At 37.7% G+C, this 23,082-nt stretch overlaps 1 protein-coding gene across 1 annotated transcript in view; it reads left to right on the forward strand.

Moving 5' to 3' along the window:
- The window catches only part of pde4dip (phosphodiesterase 4D interacting protein), a 93,258-nt gene that overhangs the window by 60,152 nt on the left and 10,024 nt on the right, over window positions 1-23,082 (forward strand). Inside the window, 18 exon segments of the mRNA XM_052098309.1 lie at window positions 113-217; window positions 868-1,005; window positions 1,142-1,321; window positions 4,230-4,424; window positions 4,521-4,811; window positions 4,885-5,004; window positions 5,128-5,197; window positions 7,628-7,743; window positions 9,720-9,889; window positions 10,006-10,141; window positions 10,316-10,487; window positions 10,834-10,950; window positions 11,463-11,895; window positions 12,227-12,462; window positions 12,565-12,619; window positions 21,346-21,590; window positions 21,718-21,861; window positions 22,268-22,471. Of these exon segments, the coding sequence (XP_051954269.1) occupies window positions 113-217; window positions 868-1,005; window positions 1,142-1,321; window positions 4,230-4,424; window positions 4,521-4,811; window positions 4,885-5,004; window positions 5,128-5,197; window positions 7,628-7,743; window positions 9,720-9,889; window positions 10,006-10,141; window positions 10,316-10,487; window positions 10,834-10,950; window positions 11,463-11,895; window positions 12,227-12,462; window positions 12,565-12,619; window positions 21,346-21,590; window positions 21,718-21,861; window positions 22,268-22,471 (3,127 nt within the window).

Consider the following 23,082-nt stretch of genomic DNA (forward strand, 5'->3'; position numbering starts at 1 on the left):
AAAACACAGAAACACTTTGAAGACATTGATTATATATAATATGCCGTTGCAGTAATTTACAGATTTACATTAAGGATATTAATCTCTGAAGTACTCTATTCTTTTTGATCAGGACTACAGTGAACTGGTGGATGGCCAGAGCGAGCCAACCGGGAATAGAGACAATCTCATCCACAAGCTAAAACAACGCATTCAGGAAAGAAATAGAGCACTAGAGGTACTGTAATAAACACAGACATATAGAAATATTTCCTGGGCTATCCAAGGAGAACATGCTATAGACTTGTTTTTATCAGAAATTGCTTTTCCAATTTTCCAATCCCGATTGTCTTCAAAGGGAAGTTTTGTCTGGTTTAGATAATTTTTGGGGGGGAACAAATTTGTCACACTTATGCACACACGCACACACACACACACACACACACACACACACACACACACACACACACACACACACACACACACACACACATGTTGTGTTTCCATGTTTTATGGGGACTTTCCATAGACATAATGGTTTTTATACTGTACAAACTTTATATTCTATCCCCTAAACCTAACCCTACCCCTAAACCTAACCCTCACAGAAAACTTTCTGCATTTTTACATTTTCAAAAACATCATTTAGTATGATTTATAAGCTGTTTTCCTCATGGGGACCGACAAAATGTCCCCACAAGGTCAAAAATTTCGGGTTTTACTATCCTTATGGGGACATTTGGTCCCCACAAAGTGATAAATACACGCACACACACACATACACACACACACACACACACACACACACACACACACACACACACACACACAGACTCATTTATAAAATATATTTAACTGTTTAATGATAGATTTTTCTCTCTTTCTCAGAGAGCAATAGATGAGAAGTTTGTGTGCATGGAACAGAAAGAAGACGAGGTGCTTAAACTGCAGCTGGTGCTGAGAGAAAAAGAGAGAGACCTGGAGAAACTCTGCTGTGTGTTGTCCAATAACAAGGAAACCATCACGGTAATGATTTCACTTATATGCTTAAAATACATACTCTTAGAGACTTATGCTAAAATTATTATTATAAAATATTATTGTGAATAGCAAAGCTATGATTCTTTGTTTGACATATATTTTTGCGTGGGTATTTTCACAGAGTCTGGAGTTGCTTCTGCGTGGTAAAGGTTTAGAGCTGGAGCAGGTATGTGAGGCCTGGCGCAGTGCTCAGTGTGTTCAGCGTGAAAGAGAGGAGTCACACACACGTAGTCTGCGAGAAAGAGACACTCTGATCAGCCAGCTGCAGACATTACTCCGTACACACACCAAAGAGTCTGAGGTAAATCACAGATTTCGTATAATATTGTTGCCCCAAAAACAGTTAAAGGGATAGTTCACCCAAAAATTTAAATTCTCTTATTGTTTACTCACCCTCATGCTATCTCAGGTGAGTATGACTTTCTTTCTTCACCAGAACACATTTGAAGAAAAAATTGTTCAGTAGGTCCTTAAAATGCAAGTGAATGGAGATTTATCTTTTGCTCCAAATATCACAGACAGCCAGCATAAATGTCATAGATACGACTCCAGTGGTTAAATTAGTGTCTTCTAAAGCAATACGATCACTTTTGGTGTGGAAAAAAAAATATTTAAGTACTTTTTAATTATAAACAAATGCTTCCGGCAAGCTTCATCAAGAGGGTGGAGTCCAAGCAGTCTCTCGTGTGACGTATTCACGTTGCCATGATACAGACATAATCTCACGTTCTCCACTCGGTTGAGACATCCAGGTTAAGCACACAAATGTACTGTTTAGGGTTCCCACTGTTCCTTAAAAAGTCTTAAATTCAGTTTTCCAAAATATAAATTCATAAAAAGTCTTAAATATCTTAAATGATACAACAAAAGTCTTATTTTTTATTTAAAGAGGTCTTAAATTTGCGGGCAGAAAGATAGGAACCATGATATGACCTAATGAATATCAAACTTCAAAAGAATATGATTTAAATAAATGTATGTTCTGCGTTCTTCAGAGAGAAAACATGGCACTTTTCAGAGCAGTTCACAATCATCAGAACATATGAGGAATTTACGAGTATAGGACGTATTGCAAGGAGGGCGCGGAAGACTGACCCGCCCTAAAATCACATTCACTTTCACACATTCGACAAAAATAGTGTAAATACACACAAGATCCGTGTACAATTTCTTTTCTACTGCCTTTTCAAAAAGTTCAAAAAGTTCTATCTTGGTCTCATCAGACCAGAGAATCTTATTTATCACCATCTTGGAGTCCTTCAGGTGTTTTTTAGCAAATTCCATGCGGGCTTTCATGTGTCTTGCACTGAGGAGAGGCTTCCGTCGGGCCACTCTGCCATAAAGCCCCGACTGGTGGATGGCTGCAGTGATGGTTGACTTAGTACAACTTTCTCCCATCTCCCAACTGCATCTCTGGAGCTCAGCCACAGTGATCTTTGGGTTCTTCTTTACCTCTCTCACCAAGGCTCTTCTCCCCTGATAGCTCAGTTTGGTCGGACGGCCAGCTCTAGGAAGGGTTCTGGTCGTCCCAAACGTCTTCCATTTAAGGATTATGGAGGCCACTGTGCTCTTATGAACCTTAAGGGCAGCAGAAATCTTTTTGTAACCTTGGCCAGATCTGTGCCTTGCCACAATTCTGTCTCTGAGCTCTTCAGGCAGTTCCTTTGACCTCATGATTCTCGTTTGCTCTGACATGCACTGTGAGCTGTAAGGTCTTATATAGACAGGTGTGTGGCTTTCCTAATCAAGTCCAATCAGTATAATCAAACACAGCTGGACTCAATTGAAGGTGTAGAACCATCTCAAGGATGATCAGAAGAAATGGACAGCACCTGAGTTAAATATATGAGTGTCACAGCAAAGGGTCTGAATACTTAGGACCATGTGATATTTCAGTTTTTCTTTTTTAATAAATGTGCAAAAATGTCAACAATTCTGTGTTTTTCCTGTCAATATGGGGTGCTGTGTGTACAATAATGAGGAAAATAAATGAACTTAAATGATTTTAGCAAATGGCTGCAATATAACAAAGAGTGAAAAATTTAAGGGGGTCTGAATACTTTCCGTACCCACTGTATATATATTATTACTAGCTAATTTTTAACACATTATCGAATCAGCACAATCCAATATCGGTCAACCTCTAATTTGTATTTATTTATATAATGGTACATAAACCAATTTTAATGTGATATATATGTGGAAAACATGTCTTGAGCATTTTAAACTTTTATATATCCTACCCTGTTTTACTGATCAGCAACGTTAAGGCCATGTTGAATGTGTGCCCCTGCCTGTTTAAGGAAGAGTCTGTGATACATGATTCATTTTGAGATTGTGTTGGTTTGTTTTGGTATGGGGATACGGTATAATTTGTATTTGTTCAGGTATTGAAAAAGGTCTTAAAAAGTCTTACATTTATTTTACCCTGCCATTGGTTGTAAAGAAACCAGTAAATACTGATCTAAACCAAAACCAACCAAGCTACTTTAAAGCATTCCTCCTTCTCACTTGTAAACAGCTCTGCTCTTCCGGCTGTGACGCAGTGTGTCAGTTCTCACATGTTTCAAATGCCAGTGCATTTACGTCACACACGCTTAATGCCGCTGACCGGAAGCATGATTTAGAGTAAAAAAAAACCTTAAATATTTATCTTTTTCGCACCAAAAATGATCGAGTCACTTTAGAAGACATCAATTTAACAGCTGATGTCGTATGGATAACGTTTATACTGACTTGGACTTTTAGAGCTTCAAAAGAGAAATTGCCATTTTCTTGCATTTTAAGGACCTACTGAGCCAAGAATATTTTGTTTCCTTCAAATGTATTCTGGTGAAGATAAAAGTCAAACACACCTGGGATATCATGAGGGCGAGTAAATAATGAGAAAATCCTCATTTTTGGGTGAACTATCCCTTTAAATCACACTTAATATGTATGAATATAGTTGCATTAGATAACAAAATATCAAACCAAGTGGAATTTATTTTAAGAAAAGATATCACAAACACACTTTTCAAGCAAAACATTTTACAGGAAAAGGTTTAGCATAATTTGTTTAGCACCACATGGTTTCATAATGCAATAACATTCATACATTTTAATGTGTTACCGAACTTTTTACCACCACTTTACAACATATATGTGTTCTGATTTTGTCTCGATCTTCATTATTGTAACTTTTTCTCTGTGCTGTTTTGTCTCTGCAGGAGATGACTGCAATTCTACTCAGTAAGGTGTCGGTCGGGTCCAATGAGGTGGTTGAGGAACTCAAGTCTCGGCTGCAACTGAAGGAGCGTTTGTTCCAGGAGCTGCTATCGGACCACAGCAGACAGACTCAAGAGCACCACTCACAGGTCCAGGACCTGCTCAACACCATCAACAAAAGAGAACAGTACATCAAGGTAACTCTCTACCACTGATTTTGAACCTTCATGCATCATACTATCCAATAATATATGGCTTTCAAACATATATGTTCTTTTACTTGAATTTCCTAGGATTCTGCAGAGCGTGTGGGTCAGGTGATGGCTGAACAGACTGCTCGATTGCAGGAGCTACGCAGACAGCTTGAGTCAACAGACCCTCAGCAGACCACAGCAGAGTCTTCTTCTGACACACAGACACTCCAGGATGATCTCCAGCTGGCTCTGCGCAGAGAAATGGAAGCCCAGAACCAGCTGTCTGCCTTGCGGTCCAACCTGTCCAGCCACCAAGACCAACTCCAGGCCCAGGCCTCAGATCTGGAAGCCTTGACCAGAACTTTGATTATTAAAGAAGAAATAATCAAGGTTTGTGAGTAAGTCTGAGAGTTTAATTGTATCTTGTATTGGATATGTATATTTAGTCACATTTATTTGTCAGGACTTGCAGATGCAATTGGTGGAGCCATCTGGTTTGCCTCTAGTCGAGCGACTAACCCAAGAGCTGCATGAGCTGAGAGAGTGTTTGGGACATCAGGATCCCACTTGCATTAATCACAAGGTTAGTATGTGTGCCTAAAAACATACCCGAGTGCAAATAGTGGCAAATGATTTAACTTTATGACATATCTCTTACTGTACAGTTTATGCATGTACTGCATGTTTGTTGTTGTTTTTTTTAAAGCAGGCTGCCCTCGATACATTGGTGCCCATGGAAACAGGACTGGATGCCAAACCTCATGCTGATTTTGGAGGTGGGGATGGATTGGAGTTTGGTCTGTAATGTGGCCTCCCAAGCTTCAGAGGACAATTGATGCATTGTGTATTGCGCAGAATAATATTTATCTTTGCATCAAATACTCATTATTACTAGGTAGATAAGAATGCTCTGAGATTAACAAATTTTAATTAGTAATAGTTAAAAACCCATACGTTTTCAACTATTTGAAGTCACTATAGTGTCTTGTAGACACTTTTGCAATTGTCTTAGGATTCTAACAATGATGTTTACTTGTTTATTTTCTGTTTTACGTGTGTACTGAGTGCACAAGCATGAGGTTTTTTTATGTTTAAAAATATATTTTACTTTGTTTGTAACATCAACTGTAATTGAGCTAACCATTTTGCACTTTTTTTGTCATTGTTGTTACTTGTTTAACTGTAATTTAAGATTTTAAAGCAAAAACTAACTTAATATATTCATTTTGAGCTAAAGAAAGGCTTATATTCTTTCAGTCACTGTGTAAACTTAAATGGATAGTTCAACCAAAAATGTAAATTCTGTCATCATTTACTCAAATTCATGTCGTTTCAAAGTCGTATGAATTGTTTCTGTAAAATAGAAAATGAGGCAGAATAAAAGCTGCAGACACAGTATACTGTCATTGTATTAAAAGCAAAAATGCATTGAAAGTGAATGGTGACTGAAGCTTTCATTCTTCCTAACGTTTCCTGTGTTCAGTGGAAGAAAGTTGTACGGCTTTGAAACAACAAGAGTGTGATTAAATAATGGCAGGATTTAAAATTTTGTGTGAACTAACCTTTAAAACAGTAGAAATCTATAGACTCTAGAATGCTTGTGTGCATGACTGTTTGATTTTTAAATGACCGTTTCTTTGTATTCACAGTAAGTGCTTTACTGCAGTCTTCATTTTAGAACAAGTATAAGTTTAGAGCGCATCTCAGCCTTATGTAAATAGATGATATAACATAAGTATGTCTCTGCATGCAAAAATAACAAGAACTGATGTTTGTAGCATGTAATATGTAGACTGTTTGCATTTATTTAGAGTTGCATACATCATGGGACTACCTAACAGATGCCTTTATGGACGTTTTATAAATGAGTAAAGTGTTTGTTTGAATGTGTGCTTTCTTTGAAAGTTGTCTTATTCCATTGTAATTTTGACTCTCAGTAAATTATTTGATGAAAAATACCAAACAAAACTCCTTCCCCTGTTGAGATATGGTTGAGATATAAAAACCTGTCTTTTCCTTTTAATGATGAGCTATTGGGCCTCTTGGGTGATCTGCTCTATTTCTATCATCTTTCTCTCTTCTTTTCCGTTTCTCAAAGTCATAAGCACAATCTATGCCCAAGCTTAAATTCTACACAGTTTTGCTGATAAAACACATGCCCTTTGTAGGATGAATGTGTTTGTGTATGTGTCTTAAGGTGACAGATCCATATAGTATGTAGTTAGACTATTAGATGAAAGCAATAGAGATACTGTTGTAATATAATACACAGCAGTACATATCAGAGATAATTGCTATGATAGTCCTGTGAAGGCACAGGCCAGAAGAGCTTGTCAGTCACTAATGTTCAACATTCAAGGATTTTAAACCATATTAGAAGCCAGTAGATGATTTATTTCTACCTATATACATTCACATTTTTCTGCTCATCATTAGTAAATAAAAGCAAAACATACCATTACTTAGCTTTACCTTGAGTGTTCCTGTATTAATAGTGTGTATAGTAGTTTTCAATTTTTAAATGATCCCATTTTGATATTTAATAGTCAAATCTCAGCTAAAACTGTCTACACCTCTGTCCTCAGTCCAGCTGCACTGCAGTTACATTACAACAAAACACAAATAAATTCAGTATCTCTATTTGTCATCTAGTTCACAATTGTGGGAGAATGCTAAAGATTTGAACTCTTATCTTACACTTTCTTATTTTCTAATCTATTTAACAGAATCAGCAGAAATTATTAATATTGTACAATTTTCTATTTGGCTCTCAGAACAAACTATAACTCTAAACATATAAACTTGAACATTAATAGAATGCCACACAAGGCAAGGACAACCAGTAACGGGGCAGTGCTGCCATTCAGGAAATGAGTATTTTTATCTATTTACTTTTGCTCTTCCTGTCTTTCTGTGCCTTCTTTTCTGTGCATACTGACATGAAACGTTCTTTGTAACTAAGAGTCAAAATTATCCTGGATTAGCTTAATTTTAGGGTGGGATAGTTTGTGAAAAGTTTGCATACATAAGCCTAATCAGAGAGAGAGAGAAGTCCACTGTGAGTAAGATGAGCCTCATTAGAGTATTATGTTCACTTGTTTCCATAGCGATACAGTACATGCAACAGTCAATGCACAGTGTCTATGTGTATGTGTGACTGCGGCTGCCTATATATCTGTATTAACAATGCAATACTTTTTCTTTAGGTTTCATCTCAGATGATGGAGAAGAGGATGATGAAGACTGCAATAGTGAGTTTGCAGACAGTGCCGAAGACGAGGAGCACTCCAAACTGACTGCTCAGTCTTTGGTCAGCATGCAGGTAAGTAAGACAACATGATGTAAACATAAAGGTACTATAAGTCTTTTGGTCATAGTAGTTTTTATTATATAATCACATATAAAATATATCTATATATATATATATATATATATATATATATATATATATATATATATATATATATAGTACACTCTTAAGGTTTTAACCAGGGACTTAAAACCAGGGGTTTTAACTATGGTTCAATAAATGAAAACCAAAAATGAACTTAATTTTTTGCAGAACATAACAGAAAATGGGATCGAAATCCCTTTCAATTGTTCCGGAGTGAAAACATTATTTTTAAATACTAGTAACCAGTTAATAACAGGTTAATTTTGTTCTGATAATTTTTTGGTGAAACCAAAGATAAAAGAGTTTATAACAGTAATTTGTTGGAATTACACCACCTCCTGCTTATTTATTTATTGAAAAGACATTAATTTATACAGTATATGCTATTCTCTTGTGAGTTCTTGAAACACTGCAACTGGTAAATCCCCCACCTTTACCACAGAGTACTGTCATTTAAAAAAGAATGCTACTAACTGTTCTTTTAACTGGTAATTAGTTGGAAAAGAGGCTGCGGCGACTGTTTCTGCTCAGAACGAACCGAAATAAAAACCATTTCATTTTATTCCCTGTTTCTAAAATTCCCGTCAACTATACTATACTGATCTATACTATGCTATGCTATGCTATACTGTATTGTACTATACTGTGCTATACTATACTAAACTATACAATATAAACGTATTATGTACTACTATAATATGCTATATACCTATTGTACGATACTAAACTATACTGTAGTACACAAACTGTCTATACACAAAATATACTATACTATACTATACAAACTATACTATATGTGTTGCACTATACTGTACTATACTATACTATATTATACTATGCCACACCATTCAGCTACAACATTAAACCCACCTGCCTAATATTGTGTAGCTCCCCCTCATGCCGTTAAAACAGCGCCAACCTTCATCTAAGAATAGCATTCTGATATTATATTCTTCTCACCACAATTGTACAGAGTGGTTATCTGAGTTACCGTATACTTTGTCAGTTCAAAGCAGTCTGGCCATTCTCTGTTGACTTCTCTTTTCAATAAGGCATTTCTGTCCACAGAACTGCCGCTCACTGGATGTTTTTTTGTTTTTGGCACCATTCAGAGTAAATTGTAGAGACTGTTGTGGGTGAAAATCCCAGGAGATCAGCAGTTACAGAAATACTCAAACCAGCACATCTGGCACTAATAATCATGCCATGTTTAGCTGCATGATTTTATGCACTGTACTGCTGCCACACGATTGGCTGATTAGATAATCGCATGGATGATTGTTGGTGCCAGATGGGCTGGTTTGATTATTTCAGTAACTGCTGATCTCCTGGGATTTTCACACGCAACAGTCTCTTCTATTTACTCAGAATGGTGCCAAAAACAAAAAACATCCAGTGAGGGGCAGTTCTGTGGATGGAAATGCCTTGTTGATGAGAGCAGTCAACAGAGACTGGCCAGACCGGTTCGAACTGACAAAGTCTACTGTAACTCAGATAACCCATCTTTACAATTGTGGTGAATGCTATTCTGAGATGCGGTTTGGCACTGTTTTGGCGGCACAAGGTGGATTAAACTTTTACCCATTTTATAGGTGGAAGACATCCACCCCCAAAAAAGTTCTACGTAGATTGTACATACAAATCATTGTACACTGAATTAAATGTGACATCATACATACGAATGGATTTCGGAACGATTTACACAGAAATGTGTTCTGCTTGTGTTTTATTCATAAGGCCCATAGTGTAAAATATCTAAATTCTACAACAACAGGTAAAAAAAAGATATGTTTTTTATAAAATGTCAAATTCTAATCCCAATATACTGTCGCTACACTCGTATATTATCTTTTCCTTTTGGAAAGATTCCTGTTTGCTTAATCACAGTCCTTCCTCTTATACAGAGTTGTGAGCTGCATAGAGGATTCAGGGGCTGCCAGGATGCAGTGGCTGAGGGTCAGGGGCTGGCAGAGGTCAAGCTACTGGTGGAACAGAAAAGGGTGGTAGAGAGAGAGCTGATGGAGCTCAAGTCTCAACTAAAGATAGCTGGTTTTTCATCTCTCTCTCAGATGAGGTAAAACTTTCAGCAAAGAGGGGATTGTAGAATAGAGTTCCAAATTTGCTGTTTTACAGGCAATATAATGTAAAAAATATATATATATTTTCTTCTTTGGTGCAATTCTGAAACAGAAAGGCTTTCTTTGCACTCCACACTGAGAATGATGAGCTCAAGATTATGCTGACTGCAAGAAAGGCAAATAATGATGGACAGAAGATCACAGCAGATAGGGCTGATGGACAACTTGTGGATTCAGCTGGTATGAAGGTGAGTTGGCCTTCACATTGCATCTGTAGATAAACACTGCACCCTCAATGTTAAATCAGGTGGAGGTGCACCACATTTGGGATTTTGGTTCTGTTGTCCCAGTCTACACAGGATAGAGCATCTCAGTATTTCATTGAATGCTCAAAGCTTAATTTGTCCTAATTTACTTTTTAGGCAGGTGAGAGTGTGTCTGTAGGGGAGCCATTGAGAGAGCAGACGGTGCATCTGAAAACTAATCTTGAGCAGGTGCAGCAAGAGAGTAGAGAGCTTCAGGAGAGACTCATGGTGTCAGAGGCCACAGTTCATGCTCAGGCCGAGCAACTCAAAGACTACAGAGAACTGCTTAGTGAGTAAACCTTCACAAATAATGGGTTGTTGAAATGAAATGCTTTGAGAAAGTTACTTCTCCTGCGATTTCACATGCTATACTAATTTTAAACAGCATTTAACTAATTCTGTATCTGTTATTAGAGTTACATATATTCATTTAGCAGACGCTTATATCCAAAGTGACTTACAAATGAGGAATACATTTTTATATTATTTTATTGTGCTGTTATTAATAATGTACATTATTATTATTATGCATGCAGTTTTGATGAGTTCATTGATTGAGAGAATACATGGAATTTTTGTACTTTTAAGATTAGTTTCAGTTCCTAAAATGCCATTCTGTCTGGTTATTCATTTAGCGGAAACATCAGTGCAGCAGGATAGTAAGCAGGTCCAGGTGGACATCCAAGATCTGGGCTATGAGACATGTGGCCGAAGTGAGAACGAGGCAGAGAGAGAAGACACCAGCAGTCCAGGTGACAATTAGATGTTACCACAAGGGAGCATTAGCATCTTAAAATGATTCTGTGAATGTTATTCCAAAGAAACAAATTGTTTGTCATTTATGTAGTCTTTAATCAAAGCATAATAACTTGCCCTGAAACAGCTTTCCCTTTTCAGCTTATGTCATTTTTGTAGAGGCAATTGGATAATGTTAACCAATTGCCAAATACTTTTGTGAGCATTGTTTTAGCAAACTCACATTTGGTCTGACTTCATTCTGAGACAGTATGTAAAACCCACTTTTAAAGATCCAATCAATGTCTAAGGATAAAAGCATCCCACCCTATTTAGAATATCCTATTTCACCCCAAAAATATGTCTTTGGATATGGGTTGCAAACTGCAATTCACATTTACTTTAAGTCATTGGAACACATCACTATCAAACCATCACAATGTCATCAGTTATACCCTGATAATTCATTAACTCACAACTAACAAGCTAAAAATATCTTAAACCAAACATGTGTCTGTCTCCACTGTAGAGTTTGATGATCTGGAGCTGTGCACATCTCTCTCCTATCATGACGGGGGCTCTCAGTGGTGGGGTGCTCCCAGCTCACTGAACTCTGGCAAGACTGAAAATGACGTGACCTACCTGCAGCGACTAGTGGAGGACCTGCGCAGTCAGCTGTCCCAATCTCAGGCTCTGATTCGCAGCTCACAGGCCCAAACGCGTGATCATACCCCAGCCAGCACTTCCCGTAAGGTCAACTGGGGCTTGGATAACTGTGAGACACAGAGTGCAACTGAGGAAGACGAGGGCTGGCAGTCGTCTGATGGCTTTGGCTCACTTCCCCGCAAGCCCAAACAAGACCGAGAGCTGCAAGAGCTTGTTTCCCGAGTGACTTCACTGGAGGATCAGCTCAGGAAGGGTAAAGGCCATACAGAGGATGGCAAAACTGTAAACTGGCCAGGGTGAGTAATAGAGTATAGAGTAGAATCACTGATATCTCTTTGAACACATTTCACCATTGTAATAGAACAAATGCTCATAGTTGTTTCAAACACATCCCAAAGTCATATCACATTACCGATTTTAGATGGAATCAACCTACAAACGGCTTACTTATAGTTGACTTTGCATATCAAGCTGGGATTCAAGAATGACTTCTAACATAAAAATTACACACCAGCTTTAATATACAGTATCAGATATAAACTACCTTAAACTAAAGCAATCCTATGGATTCATTGTCACTGTAATGAGATTGATAGAAAAATGCCTCTTTCTCTGCCCTCCATGCAGTAAGTTTGACATGCTGATTCAAGCGCAGGCCCGCGAGCTGTCTCATCTGCGTCAGAGGGTGCGTGAGGGCCGTGGTGTGTGCCACATTCTGATTCAGCATCTGAGAGACACCACCAAGGCCTTTGAAGAGTTGCTGCGCTCCAATGACATTGATTACTACATGGGCCAGAGCTTCAGAGACCAGCTCTCTCAAAGCCTTTCACTCACCCAGAGAGTCAGCTCCAAGATCAGCGGCCGTGAGTGCACTGACATATGCAAACATCTCTGCATGCATTTGACAATATCTCTGAAGACCTTTCTTTAACAAGACATTGCATTCAATTATATTGTCATTACAGGTGATCACACTGAAGTTTCAGATGATAAATCAGACCATGAGCTGCTTGCAATTCGGTTAGTCGCCTGAACACACACACACACACACACACACACACACACACACACACACACACACACAAACACATGTTGTGTTTCCATGTTTTATGGGGACTTTCCATAGATATAATGGTTTTTATACTGTACAAACTTTATATTCTATCCCCTAAACCTAACCCTACCCTTAAACCTAACCCTCACAGAAAACTTTCTGCATTTTTACATTTTCAAAAAACATAATTTAGAATGATTTATAAGCTGTTTTCCTCATGGGGACCAACAAAATGTCCCCACAAGGTCAAAAATTTCGGGTTTTACTATCCTTATGGGGACATTTGGTCCCCACAAAGTGATAAATACACGCTCACACACACACACACACACACAACTAAATGGGGACATACCATAGAATTAAATAACAATTTAAATATTTCCATTGTTTTATGGAAACCATAAACATAATAATTATTTTTTTTTTACTATAGCTGTGTATTTTTCTATCATGATGGGGACTTTCTATTGCACTGCAAAAAAACATTTTCTTACAGGATATTTTTGTCTTGTTTTCCTGTAAAATATATAAACATTCTTAAAAGAAGAAAAAATTACTTGAGAAACAAGTAACAAAGTGTCTTTGTGTTTTCACATACAAAATTTAGGAATGTTTTTGCTTATAACAAAAAACTATTTGCCAAACAAGAAATTTCTCTGAAAACAAGATTTAATATTTTATAAGTATACATTTTTATTTTATAGACATTTTTACCTCAAAATAAGAGAAAAATAATCATTAAGAATATGTTTTGCAGTGTGATTTCTATTCTTTTTATACTGAGCTATTTATATTTCCTATCCCCAAATCCTAACCCTACCCTTTAACCTAACCCTCACAGAAACCTTTCTGTATTTATACATTTTTATTAAATAATTATTTAGTATATTTATTAAGGGGTTTTCCTTGTGGGAACTGTTGGCTGGTCCCCATAATGTAGGTTATTGTAGAGACATTTGGACCTACAATGTAATCAAAACCAGACCCACGCACACACATTTCGGACTCTATTTTCGTGAGTGCACAAAGTGTAGCGCTACGCGCAATGACCGGGCACAATATCTTGTACAATTGTCATGATAGTGCTAATTCTAATCACAATTTTCTTGCCAGCGCAAATTGCAAGTGGCCGTGGGTGGGAGTATTCGCTCTATTATGGGCGAATGCACGCAAACTGTGGGTGTATTTTATGGTAATGAAGTGGTGCAAAGTGCAGTTTGATATTTTCATGAGAAATACTGTAGGTTGTTGTTCCTACCCTCACCTATGGTCATGAAGGCTGGGTCATGACCGAAAGAACTAGGTCGCGAGTACAAGCGGCCGAAATGGGCTTCCTCAGAAGGGTGGCGGGCTTCTCCCTTAGAGATAGGGTGAGGAGCTCAGTCATCCGTGAGGAGCTCGGAGTAGAGCCGCTGCTCCTTTGCGTCGAAAGGAGTCAGTTGAGGTGGTTTGGGCATCTGGTAAGGATGCCCCCTGGCCGCCTCCCTAGGGAGGTGTTTCAGGGACGTCTAGCTGGGAGGAGGCCTCGGGGAAGACCCAGGATTAGGTGGAGAGATTACATCACCACACTGGCCTGGGAACGCCTCGGGTCCCCATTCAGAGCTGGTTAATGTGGCTCGGGATAGGGAAGTTTGGGGCCCCCTGCTGGAGCAGCTGTCCCCGCGACCCGACTTTGGATAAGCGGTTGAAGATGGATGGATGGATGGATGGGTGGATGGATGGATGGATGGATGGATGGATGGATAGGTTGTTGTGCTAAGACGTTAACTTAGCGCAAAGTTTAAACTCAATTTGGTGATTCACCAGCTGGTGGTAATAAAGTTCATGCCAAACTATGAAAATATATTGGAATATGAAATGATGTCCCTTACGATCAGAGTTGTAGTAGTAGTTGTGTTAAATTATCTAAAGGTCATGGTTTACTTTTCAATGATTATTATTGTTTAAATTTAAAATTGTATTTATGTTCTAATTTGTAAGTCTAAAGGTATTTTTCCACCGTTGTCGTAGAGTGATTTTTAAGTCACTGCAAAAGAAGTGGAAGAAGTTGGAAAGAGTAAAATGTTTGAAATTGGTTGGCTATGATATTTCGACCACTTCATTATTTTGATTATATTATCATTTTGTTTGAAGTGTAATTTCAATTAAGAAATATTTTTGGTTTGTTTATTTTTATTGTGTTTCAATTAATTAATTTAATTGATCAAAACCGACCGGTGGAATTGAAGTGAGTGCCAATACTATCACTGTAATTTAACGGAGCATACATAAAAATTATGATGAGAATCACATTTTCCATGCGTATGAAAAGAGCGTGTCTCTGTCATAGAAATATGCCCGACAATCATCAAGGACACAGTTAATGTGAAACGTAATTTAATTTTTTAATTAATTGCATACAGTCCATTTACAGTGCCAACTTCTTATGAATGTGCTGTCTTGGTTTATATTGCTGGTGCTGGAGAGAATTAACTAAATAATAGGATGCAGATGGTGGAATAAAAACCGGAGAAAGCCTCAGAATTAAATTGCACTTTATACAGCCCATTTGCGAGTCGTGCGTGTGATTTTGCCAAACCTACTTACGCATAGACTTAGTGCATTATTTCACGAAAATACCAAAACTTCATGGCCACTGATTTGCCCTTATGAATTATTGCATAGCACTTAATGCTAGCGCTCTTAAAATAGGGCCCTTCATGTTCTTTTTAATAAGGTTTTAGATGTTATGGATCACCCCATGTCATTATACCCATTCAAAACTGAATAGGATTTTCTTTTGTTGTCTCAATGCCAAATCAGCTAGAACATGTGATGTCCACAGCAAATGAGCCGTATTGATTTTTTTGACGTTTGATTTTAATAGACCTGCTGTACTGACACACCTTTTCAGAATTTCGCAATCAAGAGTAATTCAGAGTCTAAGCTCAGCATTTTTTCAATGATGATTTGTTTTTTCTTTGTACAGTAAGAACATGTTTTGAGTGTAATCAGCAGATATGTATTGACTAGTTTTGGCAGTGCATGTTTTTGGTAGAATGACCAATGTGCCTTGTGGCATCCTATTGATTTGGACACCAACTGTGATGAGTTTCTCACTCTGGAAGCATCATGGAAACATTTGGTCTATGTTAGGAATCTCTTATCAACATCACAGATCATTACAGTAATAAGTCATGCTTTATACAGCACCTTCAAATTGTGTTAAATTGCAGTTCTCAGATCTAGCATACATTATAAAGATAGCTCTATACAGAATCCCAATAATCTGATAGTACCTTTAGTTAATGTTGTTAGATTTCTAATGGATGAATAAATCATGCTTTGATATACAGTGGCTCCAAAAAGTATTTGTACATTTATTATAGCCATACTTATACATGTATAAATGTCATTGCATTTGATAACAAAATATAAAACCAATTGGCATTCATTTTAAAGAAAAATTGTACTAACACGCTTTATAAATTATAGAACAATATATTTGCTATTCAGCAAAATGTATATGGGCACATTGCAGTTGTCAAACTTAGTAGAACATACTGTAATTAATGTGATGTACTACCCCTGTGGTTATTGAGACCTGTTGTGAACTTGAGGGGATCTGACCTCACACATCTACTAAAAATGACCATGAGTCCAGTTGGTTAAAATTAATTGCAAAAACTGTTAAGAAAAGTGTTAGTTCTGAGAAACATCTTGCATCATTTGCTTGCAAATGCCCCCCTTTTTTCTTCTTTTTTTTGATAGTTAAATTAAATTCATACATTGTTAGTGTGGCTTAAGTACCCAAAATACTTTTTAAGGCCACTGTAGGTATACCAGCCATCACTGAGCCTTATATGGGTTCCTTCATCTAATCTATACAGTTCTTAAACTGTATAGTACTATTCTTCATATAATTCACTTTAGTTCTGCTCTGTTTTAAGCAGATTAATAATATTTATATTATATGGTAGTATATGATGTAATTAGGTTATTTTATATTTTATTTTAGGTTTTTCTTTCATAATCTTTTCTCCATCTGTTATTCACTCTCTTTATTTCTGTCCCTTCATGCAATGAAGTGCACTTATTTGACTTTGCCTGCGGGCCATGTTGAGCAATGCTATGAGCTAATGCTAATGTGAACTGTCAGGCGCTTGCTACATAATGTCACCTCTGGTTCTAGGGTGTCCCGAGCATGTTTAGAACTCACAGGACATTTTAACAGAATTCATGCCCCCATTCCAACCCCCCTAGCTTTCTATGGTCTCTGTGGCAGCAGCCTCAGTCAGAACCCCTGCGGGAGATGCCCCTAATATTTCCACCCTATAATACATTCTGTTGGGAGGCAGTCAGCAGTTGAGCATGCGAGCAATGTGAACACTCTGCCGCTGTCTGCCTGAGAACACTTGTTTGTTTTTATGTATTAAGCTAAATTACTGTATATTCTACAGCAACAAGAACATGGTACTTTACTCCTGTTTTTACCACTATAAATGGCTTTACTTCAAGAACGTTCCTGATTTTAAGATGGAACTGCCCATTGCACTCATCTCTTGAAACGTTGGTTGTGATCTTCCAAATTATTTTTTGTATACATTTGGAGCCCACTGTCTGGAGGCAGTCTGAATCATGCAAAGCTGGGATGGATTGGTTTGTTGGTTTGCTGGCAGTCTCATATTCTTACTATCATCTAACCATCTTTTGATCAAGTGTTGAACATAATGGAGAAACACAAGACATCACAGTGCCTGGAGATATTATTTGCATCAAAGATTGATGATCTGTAGAAAAATTATACTTCCAGAAAACCTATGTTGGGTATCTTAACAAGGTGGAGAATAATCGAAGGAGAGAACACACTCAATTTAAATTAAATTTGAGAAAGATACTGATGAGAGAACTTCTCCAAACCATGGATAATTTCTAAGAACCCTTTAACCAATAAGATAATTCTCAAAATTCATCTACCATCTTATTAATGGCTTTAATTACAGAATAGAGCTTTTTCTGGTATTATAAGTGACTTCATCTTCTCATATTTCCTTATACAACTCCATCATAATGGAAGTTCACAGTCAGACAAGGATGATTTCCAGTGTGTAATTTCCTTTTGAAAACATCTCTGTTTTTCTCTGGGATCGCAGCCGTTAATGAGTTGAAAGAGTGCACAGATGGCCACACAGCTGGACTTAACCGTATTTTGTTGCCAGTCGGCTCATTTAGTGGAGCCTGTAATTGAGTGAAAAACGGAGGGGATTTGTATTGGTTTGATGTCCTATGTGTTTATGTGTGTTTCTGTGTCCTCTTGTGAACATTTGCCCTGGGACAGAGCTGGTCTGGTAGCTGTGCTGTGACCACCAGGCTTTGGATTGGGTGCTGACTTCAGTACTAATCAGGTTAAGTTATTAAATCCTCATGAGTGAAATAGGTCAGAGGGAGACATAGCAGGGAGAGAAAGAGAGATAAAGGCACATGAGAGAAAGAAAGAGTGATGAAAAGACAGTGGAAGCAGAGGACAGCAAGAGAGACCATGTGGAAGACGTGTGACTGAATGCCAGAAAGCGAGAGGAAGAGCCTGTGGAAGAGGATTCCTCTTTGGTTTTCGTTTTTCGTACATGCTTTCGTTTGGATGGATACGATGAAATATGGATATGTCTGTTGTTCATCAGAAAAGACTTTTACAAAATTAACAAAAAGGACGGGTTGTGTTTTGCCAAGTTTTTTTCTCTAAAGGTTTTTTAGGTTGACTGAGTGCGTGAAGACATTTTTGGACTGAACGTTTGTCTAGCTATGTGACAGTGTGCAAATGTATTCAGGTTTTTCCAGCGTGGCTGATTTTATAAGCATGTAATGGTTGTACATGCTGTGTTTAATTACCAGAGGTCGGATGACTGAAGTACCGTATTTATGCACTGAGGAGCACATCAGCCCAACGGCAAGGACTCCACCACTTCCGATGTCCCACACATGCATACAATTCAGCATGAGGGATTGTTGTGTTTGGGAGCTCATGGGGAAGGACAGTATGTTTCAGGAAGGCACTCTGATAAGTCTTTTCCTCCTTTGGGAATAAACAGAAGAGTCCAGTGGGACTGGTCTCTAAGAGAAATGATATACAGAAGCTGCATTCAACAGCAGAGTTTTTTTGTTTCTTTAAAATGAAGACTCTCAGAAAGGCTTCGCTAATGTTCTTCAAGGATTTGTCAGAGTGGTTCTTGGTGGAAGGGTCTTGGACTTTGGTCAAGATCATGCTGGATATCACAACAGTTTGTATACTCCCATTCTCAGATTGTTGCTATTAGTAATGCATATTTATACATATTAAAACTCTTAGTTGAGGTTGAGAGTAAACAGATTGGTCTCTCGGCATTAGCACTCTGTGTAATCTCGGGATTTGCATTGCTCTTCACACGATTGCCTGCTGGAGATTCCCTACTCCTCCCCCACCACTACCTGCAATCCCAGCAAACCCCCAGCTTTCGTCACACAAATGATCACAACCCAGTTACCACGGATACCCAGCTGACAAACGGTTCTGCGGCCCCTGACCAGCTGCTCTGTGTTTTCCAGCCAGCCGTGAGTTTGGGAAGTCAAGATGAAGTGTCTGTAATCAGGTCTCAACTTAACGTAGGTGGGCAGGCAGGACGTGGGGCCATGGCCCCTCTTTGGAGGTCCATGCTGTCCAAAAGCAGCCCCCTGTACCGTGACTCGCTCTTCTCCTTCTCTTTGTGGGAATGGCAGGTGAAGAAGAGAGAGTTGGCTATTCTCAAGAAGCAGACAGAAAGGGAGATAAGAGCCCTGCACAGGCAGTTGGAGAAGTAAGAATTGCTAAATGTTTTTTTCAGGTGTTGGTTACACAATGTAAAGGAGAACTAAGAAAGTTACTTCTGTGTTCCATTGTGTATGAATAAAAAGTGTAGAAGAAAGAGAAACTATTTACTTGGTTCATCAATGTGTATGGTAAAACAGCTGTGACATTGATGCATCTATGTATCTTGTTTCTGTGATATTTGCAAAATATTATTTAGGGGTCCAAAAGTCTAAGACCACATGTGAAAATGCTTCTATATATATATATATATATATATATATATATATATATATATATATATATATATATATATATATATATATATATATATATATATATATAATTTAATAAAACAAAATCTATTCTAATTTATATATGACAATTTGAGTGAAAATATTACATGAAAGTACAGTGCATGAATTTCAAAATATCTTAAAGGGATAGTTCACCCAAAAATGAAAATTCTTGCAGCATTTCTCACCCTCATCCCATCCCAGACTTTCTTTCTTCTGCTGAACACAAATTAAGATTTTTAGAAGAATATATCAGCTTTACAGGTCCATACAATGCAAGTGAAAGGTGACCAGAACTCAGAAGGTCCAAAAAGCACACAAAGGAATCCTAGAAGTAATCCATACAACTTCAGAAGCAAAATGACAGGTGTGGGTGAGAAACAGATCAATATTTAAATCTTTTTTTTATATTATATATATTTGATTTTTTATAAATCTCCACTTTCATGTCCACATTCTTCTTCTTCTTTTGTTTATTGGTGATTGCATTCTTCGTACATATTGCCACCTACTGGTCAAAGGTGGAGATTTATAGAAAAAAGGACTTAAATAGTTACCTTTTTCTCACCCACACTTATCATATCACTATTGAAGATATGTTTTTAACCACTGGAGTTTTAAGGATTACTTTTATGCGAATCAGAAATGTATGCATAGACAGCATTTCTATCATCTATTCTTGAAATAATTCAATAAGGAGTGTTTCTTCTAGCGTGTGTCTTATGTTTAACAGCATATCTTGTCATGTGTCACTTTGAGACATCTTGCAGGTCACCCACCACAGTGATTGGAAGATGGGTAAATTACAAACCACTGCATGAATTAGACAACCCGCATTTGGCGGGTCACGACTTATGGCCACGTGTGCTAATTTCAAACACTGGGCTACTATTTAATATATTTGGCGAGTTCCCAGCTCAAGGGTTTTGCCATTTCCTGATTGTTTTCTCATTTCATGTCGTCGAATAAGAAGCTGGATTCAGCCTCTTGATTAACATTGTCCTATTGCCCAGCCCTATGTTTGTGTTGCATTTACAGTCCCATGTCAACAGGCTGTGCTGCAGCACCCCCAGCAACCCCACATCCCATGTCCCTGCTTCTGTGTGTTTTGTGAAATTTAGGTACAATGAACCTCATGGTCAATACCATGAATTTGCTTACATTTGATTAATGACCTAGAAATATAGCACAATCTTAAATATTTATTGTATTTCTATATAAAAAAAAATTATTTGTTTTAATCGCAAATCTTCCCTGATATTCAATGTGGTTAAAAAGGACTTTTAGATACCTGTGCAGCTACTGTTGTTGCTAAATCTTGGTGCATATGTCCGTGTGTGCATCTAATTGAGAGCAAATTTTTATGTAGACACTAGTGGGACTTGAGCATTTTCTGTTTACATTAATGGTAATTAACGGCTCAAGGATTCACTTTTTAGGTGCACAATATATTCATGAAACTCTAAAAACCTGTCTCTCTGATCTTTCTCTTTCACACATATATGTACATATACTATGACATAATATTGTCCCTTATTGGCATCCTATGGCATATAAATCATGATTACAATGCTAAATGTCATCTGTCCTGTCTTCACAGGCTGAGTAAGGAGCTACAACAGAAAGACAAACTCATCGATTCGCTATGCTCCAAACTCGACCAGCAACAACCACGATCAGAAACACCTACCAGCAGCCACGCCCTGTCAGAAGCTACAGATCAATCAGACAGGACTTCTTTTGTGTCAGATGACCATGGCTCGACCAATGAGGATCTTGAGTTGTGCTCTGAACTGGATGCTGCCAGTGAATATGACCGAGAGGAGGCTACAAGAAATGGCACAGGTTTTTAACCACATAATCATATATATATATACATACATATATACACAGTTTATTTTCAGATTTGTGTGTCATGTGTGAGTACATTCACATCATTCATCTTCGTTCTCCATCTGTTTTTTTTTTTCAGACTCACAAAGTCATAGAGGCCCAGCTGCATTACATGCATCCATCCCTCCTTCCATCATGTCCTCTCACAGCCATCAGTCCTCTAGCACGTGTCCCAGGATGCACTGTACACCTCAAAGACCAATGGAAACCCAAACACAGACAGGTAGAAAATAGAGTGAGGAACTAAATCATAGTTCAGTCAGTTTTTACACAGATATGAGACATTTCTCATAAGTGTTTAAATTTGTCATTATATGTTCACCCTCTCGTTTGGCCATTTTAGCAGTCCATGCAACTTTTAAAAATAACAACATATGGGTTAAGAACAACATAATGTAAATAATGTAAATAATGACCAAATTTTCTATTAGGGGTGAATTATTCCTTTTGGATATTTTATCAGTATCTATACTTTAATTAAATTAATATTCTACGAATAGAAAGTTTTTTTATTTTTGTTTTTGTTTTTTATTTTTATTTTGCCATAGACCAGCTATATTTTGGCTGTTTTTAGGCAGGTGTGTCTAATGAAACATATTTGGCTCTTTCTCTATGTGTCGTCCCATCAGGCCTCTCTGCTGGACCTCTGTCCAGCTCCATTTCCTTCTCAACCTCCCCCCACTGTCTCCTCCACCCTTCATCTCAAATGCCCCCTCAACCTGTGTTTGATCCTCAAAATCATCCCTTGAGAACCCGTAACCACTGTGGTGAGGGATTCTCACTGGCAGAGGTTCACCAAGAGCTTCAAATGCTTCAGAGACAGCTAGGAAACAGTGAGCATGCATTTGAGTGTGAACCACTGAGTGAAGTTTAGTACTTCAGGCAAAAACTAACACTGACTTCATGGATAATCTTGTCAAGTTAAACCTTAGAAGTTATGAATGCATTAAACAAATCATTTCATATAGATATTATATCACTAATATACATAACTTCTTTGTGTGCATGATGAAGAGTTTGATCTAAAGTGATTTGGATAATCATAATATTTTGAATGTGACTGTCTGTGTATTTTTAAAAGGAAGTGAGGCTCAACCTTTTCGTTTATTATGAAGCAGCCATTACTGCGTATTGTAAATGACTGGCAATTTTTTCCACAACTCACAATTTTTAACTCAAACTCAAACACACAAATGAAAAGTCTGTGAAAGGGATAGTTCATCCCAACATGAGAATTCTTTAATTTACTCATGCCATCCCAGACTTACTTTCTTCTACAGAACACAAACAAAGATTTTTAGAAGAATGTTTCAGTTCATTCAATGCAAGATTGAGTTATTACTAAAATTTTCAAGCTCCTATAAGCACATAAAGGCAGCGTAAAAGTAATCCATATGACTCCAGTGGTAAAACTTTATGTTCAGAAGCAATATGATAGGTGTGG

Source organism: Xyrauchen texanus, chromosome 30, assembly GCF_025860055.1.
Source record: "Xyrauchen texanus isolate HMW12.3.18 chromosome 30, RBS_HiC_50CHRs, whole genome shotgun sequence".
NCBI lineage: Eukaryota > Metazoa > Chordata > Actinopteri > Cypriniformes > Catostomidae > Xyrauchen > Xyrauchen texanus.